The sequence below is a fragment of the Oreochromis niloticus genome, linkage group LG9, assembly GCF_001858045.2.
Source record: "Oreochromis niloticus isolate F11D_XX linkage group LG9, O_niloticus_UMD_NMBU, whole genome shotgun sequence".
Taxonomy (NCBI): Eukaryota; Metazoa; Chordata; class Actinopteri; order Cichliformes; family Cichlidae; genus Oreochromis; species Oreochromis niloticus.
In genome coordinates, this window is record NC_031974.2 from 2,574,466 (window position 1) to 2,597,916 (window position 23,451).

At 41.2% G+C, this 23,451-nt stretch overlaps 1 protein-coding gene across 1 annotated transcript; it reads right to left on the reverse strand.

Annotated features, from left to right (window-relative positions):
* Positions 1-5,360: 5,360 nt before the first annotated feature.
* LOC100710722 (ribonuclease inhibitor) lies at positions 5,361-22,727 on the reverse strand. Its single transcript, XM_013267097.3, has 8 exons — positions 22,048-22,727; positions 12,697-12,870; positions 10,766-10,939; positions 9,851-10,024; positions 9,117-9,290; positions 7,350-7,523; positions 7,096-7,272; positions 5,361-6,960 (listed from the first exon to the last, which is right to left on the reverse strand). The coding sequence occupies exons 1-8, from the start codon at positions 22,626-22,628 to the stop codon at positions 6,951-6,953; spliced, it is 1,638 nt and encodes a 545-aa protein (XP_013122551.2). The 5' UTR covers positions 22,629-22,727; the 3' UTR covers positions 5,361-6,950.
* Between the last annotated feature and the right edge of the window lie 724 nt (positions 22,728-23,451).

Here is a 23,451-nt window from a genome sequence, read left to right on the forward strand (position 1 = left end):
TAAAGCACCGATTTGACACTGCAGTGAATGCTCAGACCCCTACAGCCTTAGTCAGCCTGAAATCCACAGCCAAACCACTGTCTCGCCCTCTCTCTCCACATTGCACCGTGGCCTCCTATGAAAGTCAAGAACCCCTCCCCCACGTATCACTTTTATCCATGACCAGGATCAAAGACAAATGAGAAGTGTTAGGGTTCAGAAATTGAGGAGGAAGACCAAATAATGACCACTGATCCTGCCGGGTGCAATTAGACAACATTTTAATGAATACACATGTGGAGTCCAACACTGTGCAGATTCAGTGTTGAACTGTCTTACAATAGTCAAAACCAAGGCTTTATAGGGTTGGGGTGATACTGCTCCCCCCCCCTCTCAGACACAATACAGCATACGTCAATCCAAAACCACAACTGTTCAGTTAACTTTTAACACAGTTTAAAGAACATCGTCTTCGGCTCGAACCCAGGTGCTTCCTGTCACCATCCTGCCCAGGCTTATCTGTCTGGAACATCAGGTCCACGTTCTGCACAAACTGTCACTCATGCAGGCACAATTTTGCAGTCGCAAGCAAAACATGATTAAACTCTTACCTATATAAATGAGTCTACAAATGTGTGTGTGTGCGTCAGCTTCTGCTGCCCTTTATTTCACCCTTCACTTCATCAGCCACCAGACAGAAGGCCAGCACGTACACAACTGAAACTATGTGTGTGTATGTGTGTAATAATCTTAACTGATAAATAAAATGTATAAAACCACTGTTTCACTCTAATACAACTACTTAAAACTTAACCAAAGCTTAATCAGAGATATTAATGCATAATAAAACACCCTGCTCAAAACACCTTACAATCTGACTCTGCTTTCAGTTTCACTTCTGCAAAAGCATGGCGTTTCCTGTCTCCTTTTACACAGAGTATATTTCCTGTCCCTGCAGTCTACACAGAAACATTTAAGATTATAGGAGCATTGAAAAGCATTTGGAATTATAGATTCAACTCAACAGTTTAAAGTGGTTCTTACTGGACCTGTAATAAGAGCTTAATTGGGTGCCAATATGTTTAAACATCTAAATGCAATATCCCTACTTGGAGATTATGTGATTAATGCCATGGTAATATGAACAATAGCAGGGAAATAATTTCTCTAATCCCAATAGAAGCCTCCACTCAGGCATGTCTGCTGGACCAGACAGGGTGACTCCCCATGTCCTCAAGGCCTGTGCCCTCCAGCTTTGTGGAGTCTTTCATAAACTGTTCATGCTGAGTCTGAGTCTGCAGAGGGTCACAGTGATGTGGAAGACAAACTGAGAAGAACACAGTTAGCTGGTAGTTGTGCTAATGCTGGCCTAGAGGTACTGCCCTGAAGCTGGTGCTTGTTGCCTTGCTTGAAAAGCTGCAGATTTTAAGACTACATCTGATGTGAACATGAATGTTAACAGAAAGCTCGAGAAGATCCAAGTTGAAGTTGTAAACCAAGAAGTACACATTGATGAGCTCGAACGAATGTATTCATATTAGTTAATTTAGTTCAGTCTGTTACTGTTTTTGTTGACATTAGATGAAATTCCTCAGCAACAACTAAGGTAGTATATAGCTGCTTGAAACCTTTGAGACAGTTAGAAAAAAAAACTAATGAGATCTTTAAAACCACAATTAAGTTGTGGACTGTTGACTGACTCAACAAAGAAGCAGGAGGCAAAAGCTTCATGAAAAAACACTTCTTTAATTGGTTGCTGTATACACCAACACACTCGGCCGCAGGTTTTCAGCCGACAGCCACACACACAACAACAACAACCTCAGGTCTGCACACTCTTTATGCAGGGGAGACTTGATGAGCTAATGGAGCTCTGATGTGTCTCGGCCTCCCCTGCAGCCATGCCCAAACCACACCCAGCAACAGATATAAATTACAAGGACCCAGGGATTAATCCAGGATATAAACAGGAACAACAAAGGAAATCCAGGATTGTTTGTACACACATATATACTGAGGGAAGGGGATACATCTATGAAAATGTGCCGTAAACAATCAAGGCAATCACAAGTGAAACTCAAAGCAGGACAACAGATAATCAACTACCAAAGTAAAACAGGAAAAAACTGAAAAGATAACTATAAAGCAAAATGATAAGAAATTCACATTAAACATGATACAAAAGGAACACTGGGAAAAGTAAACACAAATGTCAGATTCCATAAACACTAAACAGCAACTAGAACCTAAATATGACAAAAACTAAAGGCTCAAGACACTAGAATATAAATAAAAACTCCAACCTAACAGTCAAAAAGTAATAAGACAGTGGTATCAAAAAGAAAAATACATAACATTTCCAAAACTCACAAATAAGAATCATGTAACAGTATGCTAGCAGTACATCTGTAATAAACCCTTTCACAATGGTTCAGCATAATGAATGTAGCAGTATACATGGATGTCTTTCTTTGCATAGACCACTCACAGAAATTTTGTTCTCGTTCTCTTAAAACATAAGGTTTCCTCCTTAAATACTTAACTTTAAGATATTATTTGACTTCAAAGATTTGATTCACATTTGAAACAATTTTGGACCAATGTCAGCATCCTTTTCTTTAACCCTGCAGCTTTGTTTGAAGCTTTTCATATATTTTAGTATTTATATCAACATCTAATCAAATCCATAGCATTACTTTTTAACCTCAACTGATTATGTAAAACCAACATTAATTTGCATTTCAGTAAATACTACAGCAAGCACCTGGCAAAAAGGTAAAAACTGATTACAAGGTTGTAAATTAGCTAGTAATGTAATGCAATGTACACATCCATGTGCGCCTTTTAATTTATCCTTCATTTGAGCAGTGTACTTGTAATCACACCACAATCTTTCCACAGTTAAGTCTGACAAGACAAGACAAGCTGTATTGTCATTGTAAGCAATGGTGCATAGCCACAAACATAAATTGTCACGGTTCTGGGTCAGTTTTACCCGGTATTTTCAGTTCTCACCTTTTGGTTTGATTTTGTATTTTTGGGTATTTTCTTGATCTATTGTATGATGATGATGATTATTATTTAGCAGGTTTTAGCTCATTCTGGTTTAGTTCTGCCCGCATAAAGTCTGTGTTTCTTTGTCTACGTCTTTGTGAATTGTTTCCTGTTTTATTGTGAAAGGTTGTGCCTCATGTCAGTTTGTCTAGCATTGCTCCCCATGTCTCGTTAGCCCAAACCCTCCCAGCTGTGTCTCCCTCCTGTTTCTCATTCCCTGATTACTTCCCTGTGTATATAAGCCCTGTGCTCTCTGTCGCGTCGTACCCTCAACTAGCTGTGTGTTTTGCCTCCATGTTTCCAGTCTTTTGTCTCTCGGCTCCAAGTGTTGTTAGTAGCTGTGTGTTCTATGTTTAAGGTGATATTTATGTTTGGAATTTTGTCCCAGCAATAAAGCTGCGCTTTGTGGAATTACAGGGATTATTTTACATAACCATCATCTTTATCATTGCATTAATTATCATTTCATCCAAGCATTTATTGAAGTTGCTGGCATTATGTTATAATTTGTATTACAGGGGTTATCATAATCAAATATTAACATGTTTATTACAGGTGCAGTTATAACCACTTTAAATCGTTGAGTTAAATCTATAATCTTAAAAGCTTATATGCTGAGTATATTGCTACAGTAAAATAGTGGCTGAGTGAAGGCCTGAATGTATTCAGCTTCTTGTTGCATTTGAGTTTGCCTAGCAACAGGTGACGCAAAGAGGAGGACAAGTCCATGGGGACCTCAAAGGCCTGAGATCATCACCATATTTGGATGGATGCCAGAAAGGGGAACTTCTGTGTCTGCATTTATCTCTTAGAATAGATCATTGTCTGTACAAGGGGCAAAGAATGTTCTTAAGATGCAAATTATGTGCTTGTAAACGCATGAGGGGGCGTCATAATACCCTGATGTTATAAAAGCAATCTGAAGTGTATTTTTGGTCGGGGATTTACAACTGATGGTTTCCAGTGTACGTCTCCCCACGCTGCGTGTATTCATTAAAAATCAGTTGTTTGATCGACCTCTTCTGGACCATGATTGTTTTACTCTCGTCCTCAATTTCGGACCCGTAACAGCTTTAAGTTTGACTTCCGTGTTGAGTCCTGCATTTTGGGTCCCCCACTCCTGCCTGCCTGCCTGCCACACAGCCAACCCTGACATAAATACGCTGAGGATCGGATGGAGCTTTGACTTACCTGTCTGTGAGGTGGAGATAGGGAGAAGGTGGGTTGGATGAAAGAGATACTGAAAGGGTGAATGACGGGGAGCACAGGTTTAAACAATGCAAAATGGAGGCTCATTGGCCCAAAGAATGCAGGCAAGAAGATGACTGGACTAACTGGAATAACAGAGTGAATAAGTAAAGAAAAGTAAAGAAACCTGCTGCAACGACAGCAGAAGGACTGAACAACTACAAGAATGGGCAACTGTTGCCAACAGGTTTGATTCAAGGTAGTCTGTTCATAATCAAACCTCCAGTCTGTAAGGCTCCATGCTCTCCCTCTATGACCTAAAGCAGTGGTCCCCAACCTTTTTTGCGCCACAGACCGGTTTATGCCCAACAATATTTTCACGGACCGGCAATAAGGTGTCGCGGATAAATACAACAAAATAAAACTAGTGCCGGTACCGAAAAAAGAAGATTTATTCATAACACACGTGAAAAGACCCAGGAAAACCGAGTTAACGATAAAAACGATAACAAAATAACGCTGAAAACCGATAAAAACCCTGAAAACCATACATTTCACACCTGAGCCTCAACTCTCGCGGCCCGGTACCGGTCCGAGGCCCGGGGGTTGGGGACCGCTGACCTAAAGTATCTACCACAAGCTGCAAACTATCCCACGAATACATTGAATGCCACAACCACATGTTCAACTATATATATAGCATATATTATATTAGAAGTATGAAACACTAACAATTTATCGTACTTTACACAATGTACCTGGTGTGACTGGTAGCTAAGCTAAAGTTAGTATAGTTAGTATAGTAACTGCAGAATTTGAAAACTAACTAATTCTAACACCCTGTGTCAGAATTTGTGTCCTTTGTCTAATTTGTTGCCTTTAGTACCTTTTGATCCTTGCTCTTCGCCACATGAGCAATAGTGAACTTCTGTGCGATAATCAGATGTGTTGAAACACTAACATTAAAGGCATCCATTTTCCCACAGACAGACCACAGCGTGGAAAAAGCCTTGCCAATCATTTACATATTGCCAGTTTTTGGAAAAAGGTTCATTCGAGTCTACAGTAAATTTGTACCACTTTTGATATAAATGTACACCACAGTCAGAACCTGGCCTAGGTCTAGATTTAGGAACTGATGAAGAACAAAAGGGAATACAGAAAGTGTAATGTGGTATGGTTACACTGCCACAAACCTAGAACACAGTGCTATTTTCAGCAATCTCACACTCCAGCTTCTTAATCAACCAAAGACCCAGACAGAGCTTTCCTTTATTTGAAAGCCTGATGCTTAGCCTTGTCCACCCCAGCTGTAAAGCTCAAAAACCAGTGTTATTCATTATCACCTATCGTCCACCTGGGCCTTACACAGAATTTCTGTCTGATTTCTCAGACTTTTTATCTGATTTAGTGCTCAGCTCTGATAAAACAATCATTGTGGGTGATTTTAATATCCACGTAGATGCTAAAAATGACACATTCTAGATCTTGTTTTAACATATGGCATAGAAACTGAACATTTAACAGTTTTTTCTGAAAACCCTCTCTTGTCTGGTTATTTCCAGATAACATGTAAATTGCCTTGGTAAATCATGCACTTGATGGTGACCTGTGCAATCGGCTTGAAGTTGGTCTGCATTGTTGTTTACAACATTACCACTGAATTCCTGATGAAAGCTCTTAGGGTCCTGTTGATCTTGTATAGTTCTAGGCATTCCGGTATCCATGTGCGTGGTGTTGAGTTTTCCACTCTGGTGTTTCTGCCAATTTCTATCTGTGCCTTTCTTGAGCCATATGCCTGTTCATCTTAGCCACTATGATGCCCAACAGGAGCTTCCATCTGGTACTGAAAATCTGAGGCAGGTTATTGGCTGGTAGTTGGATGGGACAGGTCCCTTCTGAGGACCCTTGGGGATCAGGACTGTCCACTGTTCGATTAGCTTATATGGTTATGTTTCACCATTAGCAGCTGGTTCCACTTTCGTTCATTAGCAGCTGGTTCAATTTGTGCTGACAGTCGCTCATTGAGTGCACTTAGCTTCTTTTACCAGTGCACGGGAATCATGCCAGAGGCTGGTGCTGTCCAACTCTTTATGCTTGATACTCTGTGTTGGATGTCTATCACTGCGATGTTACTGGATCCTGTTCAGGGAGCTTGCTGTAATCTTCTCCCAGCTGTACTAGCCACAGTGCATTGTTGTTATGGGTTGCATCCTTTTCCCATAAGGTTTTTCAGTATTGTTCTGTCTCCAGCCTTGGTGGGGCTGTTCTCATATTGTTCATCTGACACTGAGAGTACATGTTGGATGGTTCAGTGGAGAACCTTGTTTATTATCCCGGCTTCTATCTCATCACATCTTTGTGCAGCTCTGATAGTTGGCCTCCATGCTACCTTGATCTTGGCCTCTAGTTTCCTTATCCATTAAAAGTACTGCTTCTTGTGGCTGTTTATCTTGTAGCCAAGCGTAGTAGTGATCACTGCCAACAAGGTGTAGGGTGTAGTTGGTTGCAGTAGGGATTTCCCATAATGTTGCATTCACATCTTCTTATAGACCTTAACACTGTAGTTCACTGAATCAAATGAAAGCCTTCATAAATTTAAATAAAGTCATCAAGTGACTATCTAAGGGAAGGAAGACAAAATCAAGTTATTCTAGGATGTTTGAATTTGAACTCAGGGTGGTGATAGGCAGCTTAATGAAGGTTGTCTCCTCCTCCATACTCCAGGTTCATGTAAACCTGTATGGATTAACACAACAAATTACTTTTGGGTCAACTCAGAAATTATTCAAAGTAAACATTTGACTAACGACTTTCTCTTGGTGGCTAGTTTTGAAATCTGTCCAGAATAGGCTAGTCTATTACTTTCCTCACCTGACCACAGTCTTTAAGTGAAGTGTCTTCAGAAACCCAAACATCAGCTTCAGTTCTTCTTCAGTTTTCTTTAACTTGTTCAAACTCAGGTCTAGCACTCTCAGGGGACATTGGGTCGAGTTAAGAGCTAAGAACAGATAATCACAGCCTTTATCTGTAATCTGACAGTCCTTTATCCTGTAGAAGAAAAGATTTTTATTTAACAGTGACTGCTGTTTTTTATAGTCTCCACAGAGGGAAATTAGATCTTATACCTTAGAGTGTTAAGTCTAGAGTTTTGAGTCCACAGTCCAATCGACAGAAGCTTTACTCCTGAATCTTGTAGTTTGTTGTGACTCAGGTCTAGCTCTCTCAGATAGGTGGGATTTGACTTTAGAGCTGAAGCCAAAGAAGCACAGCCATCATCCATAATAAGACAGTCCTTCAGCCTATAGAAATATTTTTAAAAAAAGAAAAGAAAAAAAAAGAAATTACAATAAAGCAGTCCCTTGCTATAACGCAGTTCACCTTTCACGCCCTCGCTCTTTCGCGGATTTTTTGTGCAATTTTGCATGATTTTTTTTTAACAGCGCATTGTGTTCTGCGACGTGACTGGCTATAGATCACCGTCAATCAATCTCATTCCGTGTCTCCTGTACAGTACAGAATGCGTTCAGCTTGTCAAATTTACATAAATCTTTGATCGCTAGCAGTGTGACTCTGAAGTTCTGTACTGTATATTTGTAGGTTTTCTCCCCGACAAACACAACAATGTCAACGAAACATTTTGCACCATCAAAGGCACCTATGGTAGCACCCAAAAGGCAGAGGAAGATGCTAACTGTCATGGTCCTGAGTCTGCCGGCTCAGTGTTTTGCATTTCTTTATGCTTTTGTTTATTCTGAGTATGTATTCTGTTATGATTTGCCATCTGTTAGGGTTTTGTTCTGTGCCTGCCCTGGTCCCACTTCTGTGTTCTGTCTGTCTATGGTGTCACTCACACTGTCTGCTTGTGAATCTGTCTGTCTAGTTCAGTGTCTTGTCTGGTTCTCTGTGTCTGAGTTTCCTGTTTTATTCTGAAGGTCCCCGTTTCATGTGAATGTGTTCAGTTTACATTTCCCCTGTCCCGTCAGTTCTGATTTCTCCCAGGTGTGTTGCCCTCCTGTCTCTCATCCCCTGATTATTGCTGTGTGTATTTAAGCCCTGTGTGTTCTCCTGCCTGTTGCCAGCTCGTCTGTGTTCCATGGTGTTCCGTTCCTCTGTCTGCGTCTCTCTGCCCCACACCCCATTTCTTATGATCTCAGGTTTGTCATTTAGTTTTCCCAGTTTAGGTTTTCCAGTCATTTGTCATTTCCTCACTGCCTGTTCTGTCACTGCCACTTCTGTAAATAAACGTCATTCTCATCACCAGTCAACTGCCTGCATTTTGGGTCCTTTTCCTCCTTCACCACACGGCTCAACCCGGCAGCCGTGACACTAACCATCGCACAAAAAGTAGGACTTCTGGACATGTTAAAGGAAGGTAGAAGTTACCGTATTTTTCAGACCATAAGGCACACTGGAGTATAAGACGAAACAAAAATAGTCAGATAAGTCAAACTTTACTCAATTCATTCTTCTTGCTTCCTCTACTTCCCTACCATTGATTCATTAATGTTGAATTCTCTCACAGCTGCTCTCTTCCCATGTTCTGGAAATGAAAACAGGGTTTGAGCTTTTGTTTCATTCTGTAATACTGGACTTATTGTTCTACGAAGCTTTGAACTTTGAGAGTGTTTAAACAAGAGAGAAAAGTGTGAAAATGATCATGCCTATCTGAGAAATGTGTGCAAAGTGTGTAGTGAGGGATTTTACAGCATCAAAACATCTATAATAATTGTAAGAAATAAAGCTGTCTACTTTGCAGGCTATTTTTAGAATGTAACTCCTGCGATAAACGGGGGAACCATTGTAATGGATTGCGCAGCAGTAGGTGATATATATATGCAAAATAATTATTCCTGGGATTCAGACTCTACAAAAGGAGAAATTAGATTTTGTACCTTAAAGTCTTCAGGCTACAGTTTGGACTCTCCAGTCCAGCAGACAGAAGTTTTACTCCTGAATCATGCAGTTTGTTGTGGCTCAAGTCTAGCTCTGTCAGACAGGAAGAGACTGACTTCAGAACTGAGTCCAGAAATGTACAGCAGCTTCCTGGTAGTTCACAGTGAGTTAGTCTGAAATTACAGTACATTTATTTACAATTCAGTCACAGATTTATGCTCGTCATGTAATATTACTGGCAGCAGATTAGTGGTCCTGACTTTTCTAATTGTCTGGTGAGTCTGAGGATAGTCAAGTCACTGCAGAACAATTTGAAGAATTATTATTAATTCTTTACATTTAGAATTATTGAATAAAGGTTACTTTAACCTCCTAAGACCTGAACTCTTCCACGGCATGCATTTTTAATTTCTCTTTGATATTTGGGCATATTGGGGCCCGATGAATGTAAAAACAAAGAATTAGATTTTTTTTTTTTACCTTATTTTTGTTTTTAAGAAAAATGAGAGCCACATATGAGGATATTCATTTAAAATTTTAATAGAACAGTAGCAGTATAATGTCCTTGTAAGTGGATATCAGGCCCGTGTAGAGCAAAATTGAGTATTTTGGTCTAAATAACCCAAAATGTGATGTCCACATATGTGGACGGCAGGTCCTAGGAGGATAAAGTAAATTAAACCTAGATTACTTTGGATGAGATTATAGATATGTGACACTGTCAAACACAGACCTCAAGGTTTCCAGTCTACATTTTGGACTTTCTAGTCCAGCTGAAAGCTGCTCCACTCCTGATTCCTGTAGCTCGTTTTGACTCAGGTCCAACTCTTTCAGATAGCACAAATTGTACTTCAGAGCTGAACCTAAATGAACACAGCTGATCTCTGACAAACTGCAGGACCTTAGTCTGAGTTTATAAAAGAAAAAAAGGAAAAAAATATCAAAAATATAACAACAAATTTTCTAAGTAAACATTTTTCAAAAAGGTTCTTTTTACATGAAATCTCACCAGATGTCGATAACAACCCATCCAATTCACACATGAAAAGATACCAAACCAGAGATGTATTTGGCCCTGAAAATGTTAGAAATATGGTACCTAACCAGATTCTTACTCTGGATGGCATTAACTGTGCCTCCAGTAATGCTATGAGGAACCTTGGAGTCATTTTTGACCAGGATATGTCCTTCAATGCACATATTAAAAAAATATGTAGGACTGCTTTCTTAACAGGCCGCTTATCTTATCTTAATGACCTTACGTTACCATATCAACCCATTAGAGCACTTCGCTCTCACACTGCAGGCTTACATATTTTTATTATTATTTGTTTGTTTACTTATTTATGTTAAGGTTAAATCTTGCATTTTTCCACCTTTCTTCTTGTTTTATGCTTTTGGGCAATTTGAAATAACTATGAATAATATTTCACGTTAAAGCCAACCAACCATTGTCAACTAATACATTCATGTGATAGAGTCTTCCAAAAAGACGGATTTGTATAAACACAAACTTTTGCCAGCATGTGCATCAAAGTCCAGGCTTTTGGTTTTCCGGTATACAATACCACTTAGTTACAATTTTAGAAATCAATTAAAATTACTATATGCACATCATAAAAAAAAAAATCTAAATATTTTTTCAGACCTCAAAGTCTCTAGTCTCCAGTCGGGACTCTGTAATCCAGCAGAAAGTCTTGTCACTCCTATATCCTGCAGGTTGTTTCTGCTCAGGTCCAGTTCTCTCAGGTGGGAGGGATTGGACTTCAGCGCTGAGACCAGAGAATCACAACTGATCTCTGTTAGTCCACAGTTAGCAAGTCTGTTGTTACAGAATAATACCAATCAGAAAAGGTTTGGTTAAAATTATTATCATGTAAAATTACTCAAATCTGCTTCACTGATCAGTAATAGAAGTTAATCTATATATTGTAACAAATGTACAACAAATAAATTGAGGACTTTTTTTGTATATTTGCCTGCACAATTTCAAGAAGAATACTACTCACAGCCCAAAAACTAATGTATTTTCAAACCAAAACCGTCTACAAACTATTAATAGTAATTTGAAGTGCATCCAGAAAATATTCACAGGGCTTCACTTTTTCCAGCAGTGCAGTCGGTTTTGGGGGCATTGCCAGGAGAGGATGGTAGACAGCTGGTAACCTTGGTTTAATCATGCCTGCCCTATTTAAGCAGTACGTCGGGACTCAAATGAGTGGAGAGTTGGAGGAGAGAACCAGCGGCAGCAATGACAGCAACAATGTGGTGGTGGTGGCAACATCACCTGGCAGCACACAGTGGTTGCAGTGGCTGTTGCCATTGCTGGTGGGATGGGGCCCAGGTAGCAGCTCTCAGCTTCCCCGTAACACCGAGGATATCCTTTGAGTACGTCTACAGAGCAAGGATGGTCAAGGGAGACCAAGAGCTTTCCAGAACTAGATCCACTGAACATATAACACATGTTCTTAAACAGCTCCATTGGCTCCCAATTCACCTCCGTGTCAATTTCAAGATCCTGCTTCTCACTTTCAAAGCCCTTCATAACCTCGCTCCTCCATATCTATCCGATCTTCTCCATACATACTCACCCCTTCGTACACTCCGCTCTTCTTCAGCTTCCCTTCTGTCAGTTCCACCTGCTCGCCTGACTACCATGGGACTCAGAGCCTTTAGTTGTTCTGCCCCGAGACTTTGGAATGCACTTCCACTTGCTCTACGGATCACACACTGTCTCACCTCTTTTAAATCACTACTCAAAACCCATCTGTTCAGAATTGCATACACCTGATATGTCTTAGGCCATTTTTACCTTGCTCAGTTTTTATATTTGCTTTTATACTTTTATGACTGTTTATGTCTAAATTTTATCTACCATGTTTGCTATATATACATTTTTTTTAATGTTTTTTATGGTATTGTTTACGTGCTACTGTAAGGTGACCTTGAGGGTCTGAAAGGCGCCTATAAATAAAATGTATTATTATTATTATTATTATTGTTCAATCATGCCTCCCCTATTTAAGCAGCACGCCAAGACTCAGGAGTAGAGCGTGGGAGGAGACGAGCAGCAGCAGCAATGACAGCAACAACAACGTGCCGGTTGTGGAAACATCATGTTTTCAACATTTCTGTGGTTTTTCTGCAGCAGTGGCTACAGGACCATTCTGTGAGCCAGAACCCAGACTTAAACCCAATTTCAGATCTGAAAATGGCCGTGCAGTGATGTTACCCATCTAACCTGATGTTGCTTGAGAGGTTCTACGACGAATGTGAGAAACAACTCAAAAATAGGTGTGCCCAGCTTGTAACATTAAACCCAAGAGGGCCTGAGCCTGTACTTGCTGCCAAAGGTGCTTCACTGAAGTATATAGAATTTTGAGGTGAAAAAATGAATTTAATCACTTTTGGAATGTTAGATGACAAAATGTACAAGGACTGTGAATACTTTCTGGATACACTATGTTTCAAAATTGAAAGTCATAAACACAGTAAGGTTTCCACACAGCCCTAAATCACCACTAAAAAGTTATTTGTGACTAAAAGATTTATGAGGTTCAAAGGCAAAATTGAACTAACAACAGTGTTTTAAGTCGACAGTTTGGACTCTCCAGTCCAGTAGAGAGCTGCTTCAGTCCCAAATCCTGCAGTTTACTTCCTGTCAGGTCAAGCTCCATCAGGTGGGAGGTGTCAGACTTCAGGGCAGAGGCCACAACTTTGTAGTGAGTCTCTGACAGCCAACATTCAGAAAGTCTGAGAGTGAAGAAATAATGGAAGTCAGGGATTTATCATAAATACTAAGGACAGAAAACAAAAATGGCAAACACTGTAAATCAGGGGTCCCCAATCCCAGTCCGCGAGGGCCGGTGTCCCTGCAGGTTTTATATGTGTCTGTGATCCATCACAGCTGATTTAAATGGATAAATTACCTCCTCAACATGTCTTGGAGTTTTCCAGAGGCCTGGTAATGAACTAATCATGTGATTCAGGTGTGTTGACCCAGGGTGAGATCTAAAACCTGCAGGGACATCGGCCCTCGTGGACTGGGATTGGGGACCCCTGCTGTAAATGGAAAGTTCAAAAAGTTTGTTTTTTTTTGTTTGTTTGTTTAATGGGCCCACAGTGGGTAGCTATGAGTGCACTGTGGAGCACTCATAGCTGTTGAGTCATATTTATCTCATGGAAGACCCAAGTGGGTGGGTGTCAACGGACACCTACCCACTGTGGCCTCTCACGGTCATGTTTGTTAGTGCATTAATAATAATAAATACACATTATAAAGGATAAGTGGAAGAGAATGAATGGATGGAACATCATAAAGGGAAATTGTGCTATAGAAAGATAGATACCGTATCCCACAATGAACAGCAATTAAAGGTAAAGTGCCACAAGTGGCTGGTAAGGGCCTTATACTACAATAGAATAGAATAGAATAGCCAACTTATTATCATTTAGTGCATACACCGGTTACTGCACATTAGAATGAAATGTCAGTGCATTTACGTGCCATCAGACTGTATAATAGATAGATAGATAGATAGATAGATAGATAGATAGATATTAAATTAAAAATTAGGGTATGTGCACATAAGAATATAAGAAATTTGTCCATATACATTTTTATTAAGAAAACTGTACAGAATATTAGGAAATTAATATCGTGCACAGCAACTATGAGATCATGATGAAAAACAAAGAAGAGTAAATAAGTTATGAAGTAATGAAGTTTGTTAAAAATCAGTCAAAGGAAAGCAGACATTGTGAAGAATTTGTCTTGGGACACATGAGGCTGAGAGAATCTTTTTACTGTCATGTGCTAAAAATGCAACAAGTGTTATATGCTGTCCCTTTCGGTGAAAAGAAAGCAATCTAACCATTCACACAAACAGACACCATGTCCAGCTGGTTAGCCACAGGATCTCTGCTCATCATTCTCAACCACCTTTATTTATTTATTTATTTATTTATTTATTGTTTCACACATGGTACAACGGTAATACAGTTTCGATGCATGAAAAGGAGCAGGAAGAAGAATAAATTCTTATTGACACCTGCCCCCTATCTGTGATAATACAAGTAGGCAACCAAAATTACACTCTGGCAATATTCTACACATAATAAAACAAAACAAAACAAACACAACAATATACTCAACAATGAGCAATACCACTAAATATCAGACTAAAAGGATAATTTTTCTACAATTAAATTCTGCTATTTTCAACTTCTTCATATTGGTTTATCATTTTATTCGTATAGCAGATTTTAAATTGAGAAACATTTGTACAACACTTAAGATGATCATTGAGAGAATTCCAGTTTCTTATGCCTATGACTGTTGGACACATTTACCTTTGTGTGGTTCGAGCAAACCTTTGCTTAAAAAAAAAAATTCCTTCTGCCGTCACCATTTTGTGATCACAGTACAAATAAACTTTGTAACTTAAGAGGTAGTGTTTTATTTTTTGCCCTAAACATAATAATTTATGTCTGTAATTTCACTATATCTTCTCGTTTTAATAATTTCGATTTTATGAACAAACTATTAGTGTGTTCTCTATATTTAACATTATGCATAATTCGAATCGCTCTCTTCTGTAATAAATATAATGGTTTCATATTAGTCACATATATATTCCCCCATACTTCAACACAATAACTCAGATAGGGTAGAAACAATGAAAAATATAATATTCTCATTGTCTTGTAATCTAATATATATCTTACATTACCCAGGATATAAATACTTTTAGCCAACTTTTTTTTTAACATGTTCAATATGAGATTTCCATGTTAACTTGTCATCCACTATTACACCCAGAAAATGGAATTCTGTCACTCTTTCAATTAATACTCCCTCTATAGATAATACTATCTCTTCCTCCTTTACACGGTTTCCGAATATCATAAACTTTGTTTTTTCCAAATTCAGCCATAACTTATTTACATCAAACCATTTTTTAAATTTTTTTCATTTCAATAACCATAATTTTAGCCAATTCTTTCAAGTTTTCTCCAGAACAGTAAAAATTTGTATCGTCTGCAAACAAAACAAAATTTAACATTTTTGACACATCACAAATGTCGTTTATATATGAATTAAAAAGTTTTGGTCCTAAAACAGAACCTTGAGGGACCCCACATTCTATTTTCATTCTATCAGATGAATTGCCTAAACACTGCACATACTGAAACCTATTATCTAAATAACTGCTTAACCAGTTCAATACTATTCCTCTCACACCATAAGTACTTAACTTAGAAATCAAGATGGAGTGTTGCAGAGAGTCAAAAGCTTTTTTTAAATCAATGAATACCCCTATAGTATATTTATTATTATGTGTTGCTGATGAAATCTCTTCAATAGTATTCATTAATGCTATTGCTGTTGATCTGTTCTGTCGAAATCCGTACTGACTTTCGCTTAACAGTTGATGTTTTTCAATGAAACTATCAAATCTTTGTGCAAAGAGTTTTTCAAGCACTTTAGAAAACTGGGATAGCAATGATACTGATCTATAATTATTAAAACTATGTCTGTCTCCTGATTTATAAAGAGGGATAACTTTTGGGGATGTATCCCATTTTGAACTCAGAAATTGCCAAGCAAAGACTTCAAAGACCAAGTCAAGACTAAGGCCTCAGGTATGGGAAGTTTGCTATACTTCTTAGGCATCCCTGTCTTCATCACACCTTTCTACAGCACTAGCAGTTGGCTAACTTCCCTTTGTGTTGCCTTTATCTTGGCCTCTAGTCTCCTACTCCATGGAGGGTACCGCTCCTTGTGGCTGTTGATCTTGTAGCCAAGCATCTCAGTGATCACTGCTGCCGTGGTGTAGATTAACTGGTTGGTTTTGGTGATGGTCGCTGTAGGATTTTTTAGTAGACCTTCAAAGGGCACTTCCTACAGTCTTGGTAATCAGCCACGGAGGGTCCAGGTTTCCAGCTTAGTCATAATCCTGCTCTCACACTCAACACCTTCAATGCCCAGATGTTCTTGGGACTTGGTACCCAATCGCAGCGGGTGGGGATGATGACATCACTCTGCTTACTTGACATCCTGGCTCCCCCTTGCCAGGTGTTAAAGATTCCATAGGTCCCACATACTCTTCATGTTATCTCTTCCTATTCTCATCCTTTGACCCCTTTATGCTTACTTGTTCCAGTAGTCCACTTCTGATCACTGTGTCCTGGTTCCTGGACACCTGACATGTAACTTGTTAATCCAGGAAATATCCAAGCCAGGCTTCAGTTATATATATCTCACACATATCCGAAGTAGGCTTGGGAATTAGAGGGGCCTAGCCTGGGGACCCTTACTCGATACATACGCTCTAGTCAAGAGTCCAACCCCCACTGCTTTATTTATTTATTTATTTTTCTTAAGCATTAAATAAAGTTAGGAGGAAAAAGGACAAGAAGGAAGTATCTGAAGCAAACAACCAACTCGAGGGAACCACCTGACAGAGATCCTCACTAGGCTGTTCAACTTCTCCCTGACTCATGCCATTGTTCCCTCCTGTCTGAAGGCCTCCACCATCATTTCCACTATGCCCAAAATGTCTAGAATAGACAGCTTCAATGACTAAACATCTACAGCCCTCACATCTGTAGTCATGAAGTGTTTAAGTGCATAGTTTCTCAGCACATCAGAGTCTGCCTACCACCCTCGCTTAACCTCCACCAGTTTGCGCACAGAGCAAATTGGTCTATGGAGAATGCCATCCCCATCACAGAGAACTGAGCCATCGGGAGAAAAGAGGAGTTACATGAGAATGGACTATAATTCAGTCTTCAACACCATAATCCCAGACATCCTTATCATCAAACTGGACCATCTTCAGATCCCCTGGCCACTTTCTCCATGTCCTGAGGAAGAATAACCTGGACCAGAAGCTGCTGCTGCCCTTCTACCAGTCCTCAGTGGAAACTGTGCTCTCCTACTGCCTGGGTGTTTGGTACACAGGGACCACAGCTGAGAACACGAAGTCTCCACAGAGGGTAATTAATACCCTCTAAAAAAAATCATTGGCTGCCATCTGCCACGCCTTCGCCAGATCCTCCTGTTGCAGGAAAACAAGGGCCATCACATATGACCCCTTACATCCCGCCCACCACCTGTTTGACCCACTGGTCTTTGGTCAGCGCCTCCAGACTCACAAACAGCTTCTTCCCCTGGCCCATTGGGACTGTAAACAACACTATTAAAGAAAAGCACAACATTCAACTACTCGTTAGCCTCAAGACAAAAACAAAAAAAACAAAATTTACAAAAAAAATTAATAGAAAGGCTGATCAATTCTGAAACAACATTCTTTGGACACATGAAAGTCAGATCAACCTCCAAGATAATGGATGGAAAAAAAAAAGACGGAGCAGACACCTCTAAATACAGCAATACATGGCTGTTTATTATATATGCTATTTAAAAATGACACCACAACAGAACTGTCAAATGTACAGGAAGATATTACTCTCCCAGTCACTGACATGTAGCAAAGCTTCACAAGACACATAGACAATGATCTACAATATTCAATCACTCTTTATTTATAAAGCACTTTTCATACAGAAAAGTAGCACAAAGTGCTTTACATGGTTAAAAGCAGTCCACCCCACCCCACCCCACCCCGCCCTCCAACTCACTCCCCACAGTCTCATTAACATAAACGATCATGAGTACATACACACACACACACACACACACACCACAAACACACAAACTTAAAAGGTCAAATTGGGCTGGGCACACATGAGCCAGGTGAGGAAACACTATCACAGGGAGCCGTCTGCACCGGGAGCCGGTCGCAGACGGCCTCCAGGCTGGGCACACAGCAGAAGGAAGGCAAAGAAGCCCCCCAGCCAGGCTGAGAGGACCCACGGAGCCCCGGCAGCCACGGTCGATCACAGCCCCGATGCAGAGAGCCCCCTAGGTAAAAGCTAAATTAAAAAAGGTGGGTCTTGAGCCTGTTCTTAAAAACATGTACGTTCTCTGCAACCCTGAGCTCCTCCGGCAGGCTGTTCCACAGACGAGGACCATACCACTGAAAAGCTGCCTCTCCGTGAGTATGTGTCCTGACTTTAGGGACAATCAAAAGGCCAGTACCAGAGGACCTCAGGGTCCGCAAGGGTTCATATGATAAAAGCAAATCTGAGAGATAAGAAGGCCCAAGACCATTAAGACATTTAAAAACCAATAAAAGAACTTTAAAATTGATCCTGAAACACACGGGGAGCCAATGCAGTGATTCTAAAACCGGTGTAATGTGGGCCCACCCTCTGGTCTTCGTCAGCACACGAGCTGCAGAGTTTTGTAAAAGTTGTAAAGGTGAAATATTGTTTTTGGGAATACAAGAGAGCAGGGCATTACAGTAATCAATGCGACTGGTAATAAAAGCATGCATCAACATCTCAGCGGTCTCTGTGCTGTGGTTCACCCTAAATCCAGACTGAAATATCTCCAGGATCTGTTTATCATTCAAAAAAATCATTAATCTGAGTAAAAACAAGTTTTTCTAAAATTTTACTTAAAAATGGTAAGTTGGATACAGGTCTGTGGTTATTAAAATTGTTACAATCCAAATTGCTCTTCTTCAGAAGGGGCCTCACCACCGCCGTTTTAAAGGCAGCAGGGAAGACACCCAACTGAAGAGAGCAATTCATCACGTATTAAAGCTCAGCTTCAAAAAATCCATAAAGTGTTTTAAAAAGTGGAGAGGGGATTGGATCTAAAAGACATGTGGTGGGTCTCACTGTGGAGAAAACTTTCTTAAGGTTCTCAGCATTAACCAGGACAAAGCTGTCCAGTGTCTCCTCAGGTACAATCGAGCCCTCAGATGTGTTTAAAATCATATCACGAGAAGATAAAATATCACATCTGATGGTGTTGATTTTTGCCCTGAAGTGGTCCGCAAACTGCTCACAGAGGGAGTCTGTGGGGGTTCTTTGGGAGCTGTTAAAATCAGGGTTAAATAAATGATCTATGGTGGAGAAGAGGACCTTGGGATTATTTTTGTTATTACTGATTATTTTGGCGAAGTATGAATTTCTTGAATTCCTGAGTGTATTATTGTACATTTTAAGTTGCTCGCAAAGTATTTGATGGTTGATTGCATTTTTATCTTTCCTCCATCTCCTTTCTGCTGCCCTGCAATTTCTTTTCAATTGTTTGACTTCTTCGTTTCTCCAGGGTGATACACGTTTTATGTTAATCTTTTTGGTGGTGAGTGGAGCAACGGAGTCCAGGCTTCTCTTCAGTTTGCTGTTAAAATGATTAAAAATAAAATCACAGGGTGCAGGTAGAATCACAGAGGGGCATTCGTCTAAAACTCTGGTAAAATTTGCAGCCACTTCAGAGGTTAGATAGCGCCTCCTCACAGTTCGCACCGAGGTCTCCCGCTGAATAAAACCGGTGATGTTAAAAAACACACAGTAGTGGTCAGAGACAGCTAAGTCAACAACAGAGGACACACTGGTGGACAGCCCATGGGTGATGACCAGGTCCAGAGTGTGTCCTCTGTTGTGAGTCGGCTGCGTGACGTGTTGGGTAAAATCCATACAGTGAAGAATGTTGAAAAATTCTTTTGATGCAGAGTCAGAAGGATTATCTATGTGCAGGTTAAAATCACCGGTTAAAATTATCATATTATATTTTGAATGTATGTTTGTTAAAAATTCTGAGAATTCCTTGATAAAAGCAGCACTGTCTTTAGGTGGTCTATAAATTGTGACAGATAAAACTGGAGGGCTGCTAAAAACAATAGCGTGGAATTCAAAAGTGGTAAAATGATCAAATAAAATTTGTTTGGTGGTGAGTGTGTTGTTGGTTAAAGATGCAGTCCCACCACCTCTCTTACCACTTCTAGTACAAAAAGAGAAATTAAAATTTGGTGGGGAGGCCTCAGTGAGAACAACTGGTGCATCCGAACCCAACCATGTTTCAGTTAAAAATAAACAGTCAAGTTTATTATCTAAAATTAAATCATTAATAATAAAAGACTTGTTCAACAGAGAGCGGACATTTAAAAGTGCCATACTGATCGAGACTGGTGGATTTTTGACAGTAGAGATCAATGGATATTGACATTTTTGAAGACATTTTAGAAGAGACCGGAGGTTATTAATGTTTTTGGAGTAACTGGATTTATGATCATTCTGTTGCTCTCTGTGATTATGACGGGTATTGTGTTGACTGTGGGAGAGAGAGGTCCGAGTCCAGAGTTTTGTGTATTACCTTTAAAAGTGGAACAAATATAGGAGCTGGGACCAGGGAGACATCAGTCAGTGGCAGACAGATCAGCAGGTAATGTCGATTTGGGGTAATGACAGGGCAGTGTGCGGGAGAGCTGTACGCCAAATGCCAAATTGGCGGACAGCAGACGGCGTCCCCAGGCGTTGAGGTGGAGCCCGTCTGCCCCAAAAAGATGCCTCCTCTCCCAGAAGGCATCAAAATTGTTAATAAAACCCACACCGTGGGAGACACAGGTGGAGGAAAGCCAGGTGTTAAGGCTGAGCAGCCGGCTGAAATGGCCTATCCCTCTGCCGCAGGTGGGGGTGGGCCCGGAGATAAAAGCACTCACCTGCAACTGACCAAGGAGTCTGAAGAGTTGGAGGAAGTCCAGCTTCAGCAGCTCAGATTGCTGTTTGGGGATATCATTGGTGCCGATGTGGATGATGAGCCGGTTGGCCTGTGGGTGGGACGCCAGGATGTTAGGAATTCTGTCCACTATGTCGACGATGGTGGCTCCCGGGAACAACACCGTGAGCGCCACACTCATCCACACGTTCCTGACGATGGAATCCCCGAAGACCCGCGTGGAGAGAGGAGGTGCCACCGGGGGCTGCTGGCCATCTGAGACGCCCGCGCCACGGCACCGGGTTGTTCAAATGGAGATGCACCAGCCGGACCGCGTGAGTGACTCCCACGTAGCCGCAGCGTGGGTCTTCTTCTCCGAGGGGCCGGGGTAAAGCACAGCTCTCTGCGGTGAGTTCGCACCACAGCGTCGGGCTGCCCGCCGCGGCTCCGGGGGCGTAGTGGTGAAGATGGCGCAGACCTCAGCGACACAGCGGGATGGTGAGGGCTAGCGGCCAGAGGAGGGAAGTCCACAGGATCCAGGACATTGAATTTATTCTCCAGTACTACCGCACCGGAGGGGTGAGGGTGCGAGAGACGGATCCTCCTAGCCCCTCTGCAGCCACCACGCGTTGAAACCAGCAGTTCTCGTCCATGGCAGAAGCACCAGCGACGCAAGTTGAGAGCCTGGGTTGACTGTTGGCGGGATCTTGGGACACAACAGCTGGGTGGTGCACTGTGTCGGCTAGCTCAGCGCTAGTAGCGGTAGTTTGAGCTTTGCCAAGGAGGATCGTGTCAAGTTCGCGTTCACCACCCTGGATCTGGTATAGCGTGGATATCCTTTGTTCCAGCTCGATCACTTTTTGGCACAGGTTGATGCAGCTTTCACAACTGGATGTTGAGGTAAGTGGTGCCATGACCGTAAAGTCGTAAACTGGATCTATTGTGTAAACTCAACAGACCCAGGAGGAATACAAAGCCCGTTTATGTGAAGCCTATGCAGCTGCATGTCACTGCTGAAGAGCAAACCAAAGGCAGGAGGAAATCCATTCTATACTCCACAGGTTCAGACTTCAATTATTCCAAAGAGCTTTAACAAAATTCCTTATTTACTATTAAGAAAAGAAGATTTTGTATGAAAATGACCAAAATTGAATGAAATGTTTTAGTTGAAACTTTCAAATTAAAGCTCAGAATCTGAAAGTATCACACTATTTTCATTTTAAATCGAAATTAGTGTGAAGAGAACAAACTATAAAAATGTGTCACCATTCAGATATTTCTCGACCTTAGAGTATATATCAGACTACTCATGGCGTCTTTACAGTTTCTAGGATGATATTAACATCTGGACTCACCGAGCCTTCCTGCAGTTTCTCACAGCTGGAATAAGCCTTAGTCTACCCTCCCACGATGTGTTGTATTTGTCCAGGTCAAACTCATCCAGAACCTCCTCTGTCATCTGTAGCATGTAGGCCAGAGCTGAGCAGTGGATCTCAGAGAGTTTCTTCTCTGATCTGTTCTCTGACTTCAGGAAATCCAAGATTTCCTGATGTACTGAGAGGTCATTCATCTCCATCAGACAGTGGAAGATGTTGATGATTCTGTCAGGAGAAATAAACTTAGCTTTCATCTCCTTCAAGTTGTTAATGATTCTCTCAATAACTTCTGGACTGTTCTCTGTCTGACCCAGCAGACCACATAATATTATTTGGTTGGACTCCAGACAGAGGCCATACAGGAAGCGGACAAACAGGTCCAGGTGGCCATTTTCACTCTGAAGAGATTTTTTTAGGCCCATGTGCAAAAAGTCAGCTACAGATGTGTAATTCAAGTCTTCATCATAATCCTCCTCATCATCTTCCTCCTCTTCATTCATTTCATCTTCCAGGAAGTCCTCCAGCACCTCCGTCTTCCTGTTGGTGAAACAGTGGAACATGTAGACTGCAGCCAGAAACTCCTGAATGCTCAGATGAACAAAGCAGTAGACTGGTTTCTGGAAGATCACACACTCTCTTGTGAAGATCTCTGTACAAACTCCTGAGTACACCGAGGCCTCTGTCACATCCAGACCACACTGCTCCAGGTCTTCTTGGTAGAACATGATGTTTCCTTTCTCCAGATGTTCAAACGCCAGCCTCCCCAGCTTCAGAAAAACTTCCCTGTCAGCCTCCGTCAGCTCCTGTGGACTCGTCTCATGTCCCTCATGGTACTTGTTCTTCTTCCTCTTTGTCTGAACCAGCAGGAAGTGTGAGTACATGTCCGTCAGGGTCTTGGGCAGCTCTCCTCTCTGCTCTGTAGTCAACATGTACTCCAGAACTGTAGCAGTGATCCAGCAGAAGACTGGGATTCTACACATGATGTGGAGGCTCCTGGATGTCTTCATGTGGGAGATGATTCTGCTGGACAGCTCTTCATCACTGAATCTCCTCCTGAAGTACTCCTCCTTCTGGGCATCAGTGAAGCCTCGTACTTCTGTTAGCCTGTCAACACATGTAGGAGGGATCTGATTGGCTGCTGCAGGTCGGGAAGTTATCCAGACGAGAGCTGAGGGAAGCAGATTCCCCTGGATGAGGTTTGTCAGCAGCTGGCTGACTGATGACTTCTGTGTGACATCAGACAGCAGCTTCCTGTTGGTGAAATCCAATGAAAGTCTGCTTTCATCCAGGCCGTCAAAGATGAACAAAAGCTGAGAGACAGCCAGCTTCTCTGCTGTGACCTTCTGTAATGTTGGATGGAAAACATGGAGCAGCTCCAGAAGA

Excerpts from the sequence above, each read along its gene's own strand:
- LOC100710722 (XM_013267097.3), bottom strand. The coding sequence starts at position 22,628 with ATGTTCCACTGTTTCACCAACAGGAAGACGGAGGTGCTGGAGGACTTC. Across the intron at positions 12,871-22,047 it reads AGAAACTGCAGGAAGGCTCG|ACTTTCTGAATGTTGGCTGT; the intron begins GTGAGTCCAGAT and ends CTTCACTCTCAG. Across the intron at positions 7,273-7,349 it reads TCTAGACTTAACACTCTAAG|GATAAAGGACTGTCAGATTA; the intron begins GTATAAGATCTA and ends TTTCTTCTACAG.